The 10402-nt window shown below is 59.1% G+C and overlaps 1 protein-coding gene across 2 annotated transcripts; it reads left to right on the top strand.

Annotated features, from left to right (window-relative positions):
• The first annotated feature begins 853 nt into the window (after positions 1-853).
• Positions 854-7505, top strand: SP7 (Sp7 transcription factor). 2 transcript variants are annotated; one of them, XM_036867038.1, is made up of 2 exons: positions 854-974; positions 6231-7505. In XM_036867038.1, exon 2 carries the CDS (start codon positions 6264-6266, stop codon positions 7503-7505), a length of 1242 nt encoding a protein of 413 aa, XP_036722933.1. In that variant the 5' UTR covers positions 854-974; positions 6231-6263. The 2 variants fall into 2 exon arrangements, with proteins under 2 accessions (XP_036722933.1, XP_036722932.1); XM_036867037.1 differs by lacking the exon at positions 854-974 and adding an exon at positions 1470-1490.
• The last annotated feature ends 2897 nt before the right edge of the window (positions 7506-10402 follow it).

Below are 10402 nucleotides of genomic sequence, written 5' to 3'. Positions count from 1 at the left end.
GGTAACTGGCAAGGAGCAATGGAGGCTAGGGCCTCCCTTTGGAGGGGGGGGGTTAATCCAAAGAGGTTAGGCTCAGGCTTGGATGAGTTGACCCAGTGACCTCCTGGCCTTACCCTCACTCCTGCCTGCCTTAAATTTTCTCAGAACCAGAAGATCTAGCTTCTGCCCCACAAAGTGAGGCAGGCCTAGGCGCCACTTCCCAAGAGTGAAACTCAGGCGTTGGGAGGAAGATTGGCGACCCCCAAACCTGTGCCAAGCTCTCCCCACCCCCACCCCCCTCCAGGCCTTGCTCTGGAACCTACCTCAGTGACCCTGAAAGCCTGGGCAGCAGAAGCCTCCACCCCAGAGCACACTCCCCCTCCTGGCTTTCACAACACACGTACACACTGCACTCCTGATCTCGAGGTGGGTGACTGGGGAAGCAAGCATCTCTGTGGTCAGCTCGGGTGTGTGTGTGGCTTGTGTGCCTCCAGCCATGTCACTGTGATCATCTGTGTGTGAGTTTGTCTCTGTTCATTCATGACGGTGGCTGTGCCCGTGTGGATAGCACTGTGCGTGTGGACGTGCACACGTATCATCCTGTGTTTGTCCATGAGCGTGTGTGTCAGTGTGCTCCAGTCTCTCTGTGTGAGTGTCGTCCCCAATCCCCCATCCCCCCCCCCTGGATCTCTAATTAGTGGTTTGGGGTTTGTTCCTTTTCCCTCCTGTTCCTTCCCTCAGCGGCAGCAGCGGCGGCAGCAGCAGCAGAAGCAGCAGAAGCAGCAGGAGCAGCCGTCGCCACCCGCCGACCAGCAGCCAGGACTCTGGAGTCAGAGTAGGATTCTAGGATCAGAGCCTGAGTGGGAACAGGAGTGGAGCTGGCCTAGGAGAGGAGCGAAGCCCTCCCAGGACCCTCAGGCGACCCCTTGCCAGCATTCCCAGTGCCAGACCTCCAGGGAGGAGAGACCCAGGACACCCAGCCCCAGATCCCCCAGGTACAGGACACTGGGGAGCTCTGTCTGGGAGGGGTTCCCACAGATGCTGATGGGATCGCTGGGGGCAGGGTGTGGGACACCTGGGCCCACCGTCCCTCCGTTTTGCCCTCAGCGCCCCCCAGCACGCCCTGACAACTTGCCCTGTCCCTACCCGCTCCTGCTTCCGGCCCTTCTCTGGGAGCCCCGTTTCTCCTCTCCCGCCCAGATCCCTTCTTTGGGGAGCTCAGCAACTGGAGCAGGAAATTTGGACCCTCTGCCTCCCTCTCTCGCCCTGCTCATTGGATCCGGAGCCTTCTCCGCTGGGAAAGCTGTAATTAGAGGGTGGATCCCTACAGACAGAGAGCAGCTCCCCCCAGCCCCTACCTCCCAGTCCCTTCTAACTTTAGATCTCTTCTCTCCCATTCTCCCATTCTCCCTCCCTCTCCCTCTCCCTCTGTCTCCGGCTCAGCTCTCTCCATCTGCCTGGCTCCTTGGGACCCGTTCCCCAGCCTCAGGATGGCGTCCTCCCTGCTTGAGGTAACTGCCCCCTCCGTCCCCTAGGACACCAGCCATGATCTTAATGGTCCCTAATCCCTGTCCACTTCCCACCTCCCAACTCACACAGACAGTTGCTGTGGTGCTTGTCACTTCCAGGGGTCAGAGGAGGGGGGAGCAGGGGGCAGGAGAAGGGAGGAGAGAGCAGGCCCAGGGGTCAGAGGACAGTCAAAGGAGGATGAGAGGGGATTAGCTTAGAAGAAGGCATGGACCCCTAAGGTCAGCCAAGCACACCAACTCTGAGGAGTGGAAAAGGGATGGAGAAAGGAGTAGGGGGGTGAGGAGAGAGGAGTGGGAGAGAGATAAGCTGGTAGCAGATGGGGGAGAGAAAGAAGGCCAGAGGACTGGCTGAGTGGGCACAGAGTAGCAGTGAGTACACAGTTCCTTGGGGGTCCTGGCTCTCGGGACTCTTAGCCTAGGCAGTGTCCTGTCTGGTTTGTAGGTGGGGAGGGGGCTGGGCTTCTGGGCTCGTAGGAGAGGAGGTGGGCAATGAGAGAAGGGAGAGGGCAGTCCCTGCATGTGGGGGGCTGACCAGAGGAACTGGGCCCAGGCCTGAGAGGCAACCAAGGAGGAGGGCCAGGGTCTGAGGCCGCCTGCCCGGCTCACAAATATTTAGCTTTCAGCCAAAGACAAACTCAGCTCTATTTTGGGAGTGGGAGGCTCCAGGGCGGACTGAGCCACTTCCCCTCCAGGCCGGGACCCCAGCATCCCTTGCCTCTGGCACTGGGGATGGAGGGAACTAGGGTACCATGGGGGTCAGGGGTTGGGGGCTTGAGAAATGTCTGACTCTGCCAGGGCTTCTGGGAGACTCCTGGCACATAGTTGGAAAGGGGGACTCCTGGCACATAGTTGGAAAGGGGGACTCAGGGTCACTCAGAGCCTGTTTGAATGTCCTGAGTTCTCCTAGCTTCTGGGTCTCTGGCTCTGTGTCTCTGTCACCACCTCTGCTTTCTGGGTCCCTCCGCAGGAATTTGAGACCAGAGAGCTCTCCCCAAAGATCAACTCCCAGCAGTAGCCTTGACCTTCTGTATTCTTGGGCCCCTCTGAAGGCCCCATCTCTGCTCCCGGTGCACTAGCTCAGGTCCAAGGGTTGATGGGCCAAACAGGAAGCCGACTCATGCAGCCTGCAGGAGAGGTGTGTGTGAGATGAACTGGGAGTCTTTTAACACCTGTGTTCACTGGCCTGCATGTAAGTGTCAGAATGTAAAGCAGCACACCCACACGTGTGGCTGGCTTTGTGAGCGCACAGGGATGTGTGTGTATAAGCTGGGGCACCTGAGTGTCTGTTAGTCCAAGTGGGGAATGGTGTGTGTAAGTCTGGTGGATAGCGAGTCTGTGACTGAGTCTGAGGGAATGGCATGCAAGGCAATGGGGTGGACACCATAACCCAGTCAGGGGGCCTCAGGTGCTGTGCTCTACCCCCTGCTGCAAGGAGGCAGATCGCTCACCCCCAGGACACTCTCAGTTGAACCATATCATTGAAACACTGGGGTTGGTCTTGAGGAAGCTGGAGGACTAAGGTGCATGGAAATCCTGGGTCCACCCAAGGCAGGGGCAGTGTCAGTGGGCGTGGGCTTCATGTCAGAGTTGCCAGCGTGGCACTGGTGCCTGCAGGAGCAGCTGGGCCAAAGGCCTGTTGGAAAGACACAGGATTGGGGTAGCACTTGGCAAGAGCAGTGTGTCCTGGAAACTGGGTTTTCATGTCCCTCGCTCCCCGTGAGCTGGAGATGCCCCCAACACCAAGGCTTCTAGCCTCTGTCTCTTTCACCTGTTCTGGGGGGCGCCTGGGCCCTCAACCTTCTTCTCCCACCCCCATCCGGAAGTCCTCTTTGGCAGTGGGAAGAACTTGGGATTTCAGAGAGGGGAGCTTGCTGGGAGGCTCACCTGGGCTGAGTGAGATGCAGAGGAACAGGGTGGAGGGAGAAATGGGGGTGGGGGGCTAGGTGGGGATGGACACTTGGAAGGTGGGAAAGCTAAACAACTTGGGAGGAGGCGGAGAGTGGAGAAGTGGAAACTGGGACCTTGGGTGCCCAGAACCTATGGCCAGTCAATGCTCGGATGTCCAGTGAACATTCCCGTGGGAGGTCAGTGGAAAGAGGGGGCTCTCCTCCCTGTGTGAGTGAGAGAGCTGGGACAGCTCCTTATCTAGTTCCTTCTCCACAGACTCTCCCTTCAGTACTTGAAGCCTGTTTTGTTGTGGTTGTCATTGTTTTCAATGGATGGTGGGTGGAAGTGAGAGGAAAAGCAACTGGAAGGTGGGCTCCTGGGCCCCCGGTGTGAGGTCGTGGACAAGTATTTAGAATCTTTAATCAGGACCCTCTCCCCAGTTCTCAGAAGAGCCCAAGCAGCAAGAGAAGGAAACCGAGGCTGTGGTGAAACTTAGCCAGGTGCCCAGCTCTTGGCCTCCAGGAGCTCCAGAACCGTCTGAGTGGTCTGGTGCCTTGCTCCCCCTTCCCTGCCCTCAGGGGCCCTGGGGGCCTCCGCTCCCCAGTGCTGGGGTCTCCTGTTGGCCTGGGGCTGCTGGCCTTCTTTCACCCCTCCTTCCCTCCCCACGGCTGGGTGGGGTCCCTGGGCTTGGCTGAGGCCCCTGTGGCCACAGTGTGAGGGCCGGGCGGGGGGGACGGCGTCGGCGTTTTTAAAAATAAACCGACCGCAGGGAAACCAACGGAGCCGGGCCGGGCAGGCAGAGGGGGAGGGGGTGGTCAGGGGGAGAAGGAGGGAGGAGTGGCCTGGTCTGGGGGTTTTCTGGGGCCCAGCACCCTGGGGATTTTCTCTTAGGTAGGAAATCTGCCTTCCTCCTCCCCCTCCCTCTTTTCTTTTTTCTCCCTCCTTTCTTTTCCTCTGTTTTCCTGTGCCTTCCTTGCCCAGTCTCTTTCCATCACCTCTCTGTCTTTGTTTATTTTGCTGCTTTCTTCTCTCTCCATCCTTTTTGTCATTTTTTTGCTTTCTTCTCTTTTGGGTCCCTGCCCATTTCTGCCCCTGAGGGCCAGCTGCCCCTCTGTTTTCACTTTCCCCCCCTGGGGGCTTTTATGTCAGCTCTTCACCCTGCAGGGGCCTCTGCTCCGGTGTCTCTGGGTCTCTGCCTCTCTCCTTTGAACTCCACGTTTTTACCTCTCCTTTCTGCTAGGCTTTGCCTCCTGCCCCATCAGCTACCCTGCCTTACCTACCCTCTGCTTGGGAGATGAGAGGCTCCAGGGAAATCCTGGCTGGGCAGGAGGCAGGGCTTTTGCCAGATTTGAGGACGCTTTCAGTGGCTCAAATTTGGGAGTCCATGGGGTCAACAGGACCTCAGAGAGAGGTAACTGGATAGGGGGAGCAGCAGGTTTGCATTTGCGGAGCAGTGCGAGACTGGCGACTGCACACACCCCTCACTGCAACCTTTAGACCCCAGATCTACCTCTAGGATCAATGTTACAGGCACATACCGCACATACCACATGCTAGGAGCTAGCAGGCAGGTCTGGGAACCCTGGATTCTTGGGTTCTTTTTCAGTTTTTGAGGGCCCCAGTCAAGGAACTGTACAGGGTCAGCTTTTGAGGGCATCTTTTTTTTTGGTGGGATTCTCAGTAATGGACGCCTATCTATGCCAGCCTGGGATCCAGGAGGGCATCCATCGCCCAGGAGGGCGTCCCAAGGTTGACTCAGGGAGGGGGTACCATGAGCTCCTGAGAGATGGTGATCTCAGAGTGGTTTGGCCTGGTAGCAGCAGCACAATGGGCACGAAGGGCATTGTGTGTTTCTAAAAGACCCCCATGCCCTGTATCTACATGCATCTTCCTTCACTTCCTGCGCTGGAGGGGTGAAGAGAGACGAGCTATGTGGCCTCTGTGTGTTAGGGTACACTGAGGCGTGGGGGTGTGTGGCTGTGAGCCAGAATCTTAGCCACCCCAGTTCCCTGCCCTGCAGGGGCGTGAGGACTTCAGCTCTCCCAGCCCTCCCAAAGGGGTACCAGCTGGCTCCACAAAGCAGGAGGTGCCCAATGCCCGCTTGAAAGACATTCTTGCCTCAGCCACAGTCCTGGCTTGGCGGCAGCCCTGTTCCCTCTCAATGTCCCAGTGTCTCTGCCCTCGCTTCCTCTTGCTCCCCAGTCCCAGGGTCCCTGCCAAGAGAAAGAGATTCCTTACCAAGGACATGAGGACGCCGCTTCAGGGAGACCAGGCCACTGCCTTAGTCAGGAGACGAAGCAGAGACAGGAAGTGAATAAGGGGTCAAGCTGGGAAAATCTGGAACGCGGGGAGCTACAGTTCCCTACGACTTCACCTTCTTCCCAGGCTGCCCTTTCAGCCTCATCTTTCCTCTTGGACTTTCCTCCAAGTCCCCGACCACGGCCTCTGCTCCTAACCCATTTCCAGGGGTCAGGATCCCTAATTCTCACCGCACCCAAGTGCTGCCTCTATCCCCAGCTCTTCTCATGGCTATCTAAGAAGCATCTCCCATTCCTCAGAGGCCCTTGCACACTCCCCCAGCACCACAGGGAGCTCTGCTTCCTGCCTGCTGGGTTGGGTGTTAGGCCGCTGTCTTGGTCCTTTGCTCTTTTTCCAGACTCCATCTGAGCTCTGCCCTGGGTCCCCGTCCTCAGTGCCGCCCCTCACCACCTCTGATTCCCCATCCTCTTCAACTCTTCCTCAACCCCTTTCTTCTGTTGTCCAAGCCTCTGGGGTGCACAGTCCTTCTGCACGTGTCCTCCTCTGCCCCTAAACGGTGCTTCCCTCTCTCCACAGGAGGAAGCTCACTATGGCTCCAGTCCCCTGGCCATGCTGACAGCGGCGTGCAGCAAATTTGGTGGCTCCAGCCCTCTGCGGGACTCAGCGACACTGGGCAAAGCAGGCACAAAGAAGCCATACTCTGTGGGCAGTGACCTTTCGGCCCCCAAAACCATGGGCGATGCCTACCCAGCCCCCTTTTCAAGCACCAATGGGCTCCTCTCACCTGCAGGCAGTCCTCCAGCACCCACCTCGGGCTATGCCAATGACTACCCTCCCTTTTCCCACTCATTCCCTGGGCCCACAGGCACCCAGGACCCTGGGCTACTAGTGCCCAAAGGGCACAGCTCTTCTGACTGCCTGCCCAGTGTCTACACCTCTCTGGACATGGCACACCCCTATGGCTCCTGGTACAAGGCAGGCATCCACGCAGGCATCTCACCAGGCCCTGGCAATGCTCCTACTCCTTGGTGGGACATGCACCCTGGGGGCAACTGGCTAGGTGGCGGGCAGGGCCAGGGTGATGGGCTGCAAGGGACACTACCCACAGGCCCTGCTCAGCCTCCACTGAACCCCCAGCTGCCCACCTACCCGTCTGACTTTGCCCCCCTTAATCCTGCCCCCTACCCATCTCCCCACCTCCTGCAGCCAGGGCCCCAGCATGTCTTGCCCCAAGATGTCTATAAACCCAAGGCGGTGGGCAACAGCGGGCAGCTGGAGGGGAGTGGTGGAGCCAAACCCCCTCGGGGTGCAGGCACAGGGGGCAGTGCTGGCTACGGGGGCAGTGGAGCAGGGCGCTCCTCCTGTGACTGCCCCAACTGCCAGGAGCTAGAGCGCCTGGGTGCCGCAGCAGCCGGGCTGCGGAAGAAGCCGATCCACAGCTGCCACATTCCGGGCTGCGGCAAAGTGTATGGCAAGGCCTCCCATCTGAAGGCCCACTTGCGCTGGCACACGGGCGAGAGGCCCTTCGTCTGCAACTGGCTCTTCTGCGGCAAGAGGTTCACCCGTTCGGACGAGCTGGAGCGCCACGTGCGCACTCACACCCGGGAGAAGAAGTTCACCTGCCTGCTCTGCTCCAAGCGCTTTACCCGAAGCGACCACCTGAGCAAACACCAACGCACCCACGGCGAGCCAGGCCCAGGACCCCCGCCCAGTGGCCCCAAGGAGCTGGGGGAGGGCCGCAGCGCCGGGGAAGAAGAGGCCAGTCAGACGCCCCGACCTCCGGCCTCACCGGCACCCGCAGAAAAAGCCCCTGAAGGCAGCCCAGAGCAGAGCAACCTGCTGGAGATCTGAGCCGGGTGGAGGTTTCCAGCCCCTGGGCTGCCTTGCCAGTCTCTCCTGGCTCTGTGGACCACTGCTTGCCCCTCACTCCCTTTGCCCCATGCATGCTGCCCTTTGGGACTCGCTCCATCTCTTCCCCCCATCATTCTGGGCCTGGGTATCTCCTTGCATGCTTCCTCATCTCACTTCCTCCCCCTTGCCATGGGCCCCTTCTGCAAACTCTCATCTTAGGCCCTCACCTCTTGCCTGATTTCTGCTCTCGGGCTTCTGAAGCTCTTTCCTCACCACTGCTCAGTTTCTCTCTCCTCTGCTCTTACCACACCAACTCACTTTCTCTCCATTTGGGCTCCCAACACTTTATTTCTCCATCTCACTAACTCCTTGACATGCATCTTTTCTGCTTCCCAAGCTTATTTACCACTATCCCTTAGTTTCCAGGCTCCAGTCTCCTCAGTGGACTTTGTAGTCCATTGCCTTCCATGCTCCAGAGCATTCTTCCTTTTTACAAACACAATGATGATGATGATGATGATGATGATGATGATAATTTATTGCCCCCTGGTGGCCTCTTCATTAGGGACCAGAGTTGGGGGATTGGGGTAAGTGACCTGGCAGGGAGCAGGGTGCCAAGAGGGGGGCAGACCAGTGGGGATCTGATCCCAAAGATGGGGTGACCCCAGGGTCAGGGAGGCTGCCCCCAGGCCTGTATATTTAACCCCTATGTTCCAAGAGAAATGAATAGTAATAATAATAATTCTATTTATCTAAGTTATGATGACAGGTCAGGTAGAGTGAGCTGGGGAGGGAAGGGGGTCCATTTCTGTTATGGAAATTTTAGCCAAATGCATCTCTGTCTAGAAAAAGTGATAGTGAGATCTTGTTAATAGAATTTCTATCATCAGGGTCTCACTTAATGGTGTTTCTTGTAATGGAATCTCTGCTAATAGGGTTGATTAGCTAGATCTCTGTTAAGAGTTAATGGGGTATCTCACAATTAGGGGATCCCTAATATTTCCAGCCCCGGCCAGAAGCTGTGAAACCTCAAGTCCTATGGAGGGGAGGACTGGAATTTACCCCAGCTCCCTTGACCCCAGAGCAGGTTCTTCCACTGCCCCTCCCCTGACACCATGACCCCATCAGGCTAATCCCTTGTTGCCATGGTAACAGAGAGCTTGCAGCTGCCATCTTAGACATGCTCTTTGGGGAAGCCCACCTAACTGGAGGAGGACGCTGGTTTGGAGGTGTCTCTCTAGAAGAATAGGTGGGGAAGGCTTTCTCTGGGATCAGATCAAGAAAATCAAGTATTTATTGAGTGTCTACTCTGTGCAAGGCACTGCGCTAGGCTGGTGCCTAGAAGCCATGAGAAAGAAGAATTTATAGAGCTAGGAGGACAGAGGTCCCCAAGCTGACTTGGGGGTGCGTCCACAGGCCCCCAACCTGGGACTTCCGATGCTCCCAACTCCACCTCCAGTGACTTTTAAAGCCGCTTCGTGCCTTTGAATGCCTTTCCTGTGACTTTGGATCCTCCTTTTCTATCTCTTGCTCCCTCAAGGCCCCAAGTTAAAGGTTTAAAGCCGCCGGAGCTTGGGGAGAGGGTAATATTGTGGAAGGGAAGGGATCATGCCCTCATGGAGTCTTTTTTTTTTTTTTTTAATTTAATAAATAAAAGTTCGATTTAAAATTTTGTCCTGGTGAGAAAAGAGGGAGAGGAGGGGAGAAGAGTGAGCCACAGGATTTCTCTTTGGCAAACTGGGGAGTCCCTGCGGGCACTGTCGTGCCCGTTTGCACGTTACGCCCGGGGTAGAATACTTCGGCGGCCCGGCCCTGCGGCGGAGGTCAGTTTTTGACCGCCCAGAGCTCTCTGCGGAGTTGGGAAGGCGAAGAGGTTTTCTTCACCTGGCTCTTTCTCGGGCTCGGCACCAGCGGACACGGCCTGGACAGCAGCCGGGCCGCGCACCGGCCCCGCGGTCGCCGTGCGGACTACGGCGCGGCCCGGGCCGGGCGAGGTGCGGCTCCCGCGGGTGGACCCGCCTGGCACGTAACCCGCCCCCGGCCCCGGGCCTGCAATCAGTCGTGCCCGCCACGGACTCAGCGGAGGAACAAAAGCCACTCTGTCGCGGCCAGACCCCAGCCACAATAGGGCTTTGTGCGGCCTCCGCCCCCTACGGCTCCCCCGCCGGGCGGAGGGGCGCACGAGCCGCTCCCCAAGCCTGGGCCCGACTGCGGGCGGCACCCCCGTCCGCCGGTGCCCCTTGCGGGCTCGCGAAAGGCGCTCCGCGCTAGAGCGGGGGAGGGGTCGGCGGGTCCCAGGGGGTGCTCGGGCTGCCGGTCCCCTCCCCACCCCGCCCCCGTCCAGGTGCGAAATCTCCTGCCCTAGGGCGGGGCTCCGGGCTTCAAAGGCGCTTTGAAGAAGGATCCGAGTTCCGAGGACCCTCCGGCCGGCCGGGGGCCGCGGCGGAAGAGCGGCTGAGAGGGGCGGGGGACGCCTGGGCGCGGGGCCGCGAGAGTGGGCGGCCCGAAGTGGACCCCCGGGCTCGGCGCCCACCCCGCGGGGTCGGCTCCTCGGGACCCCCCAGGGCCTGGCCCTCTCGCCTCCCGGTCTCCGCCTGTCCGGTGCCAGCTCCCGCCCGCCGCAGCCTCGCGGTCCTCCCCTCCCCGGTCCCTCGGCCCCTTTCATCTTCCTTAGACTCCGCTTGGGGTTTTGCTGGTTTCTGGGAGATAAAAACCGCCTCAAATAGCGGCGGCGCGCTGCCAGGACAAACAGGGCCGGGCGGGCCATGTGCGCCTGGTTACCGGCCCCGGGCCGGGGCGCCGGGCTTCGGCGCGCCCGGGAAGGGGCGGCGGGCCGTGGTCCAGGCACCCAGGCTCCCGCGATGCCAGTGGCCAGGACGCTGCCTCGGTTTCCCGCC

This window comes from Balaenoptera musculus, chromosome 10 (genome assembly GCF_009873245.2).
Source record: "Balaenoptera musculus isolate JJ_BM4_2016_0621 chromosome 10, mBalMus1.pri.v3, whole genome shotgun sequence".
Classification (NCBI taxonomy): domain Eukaryota; kingdom Metazoa; phylum Chordata; class Mammalia; order Artiodactyla; family Balaenopteridae; genus Balaenoptera; species Balaenoptera musculus.
This window is presented reverse-complemented; position numbering and strand designations above follow the sequence as displayed.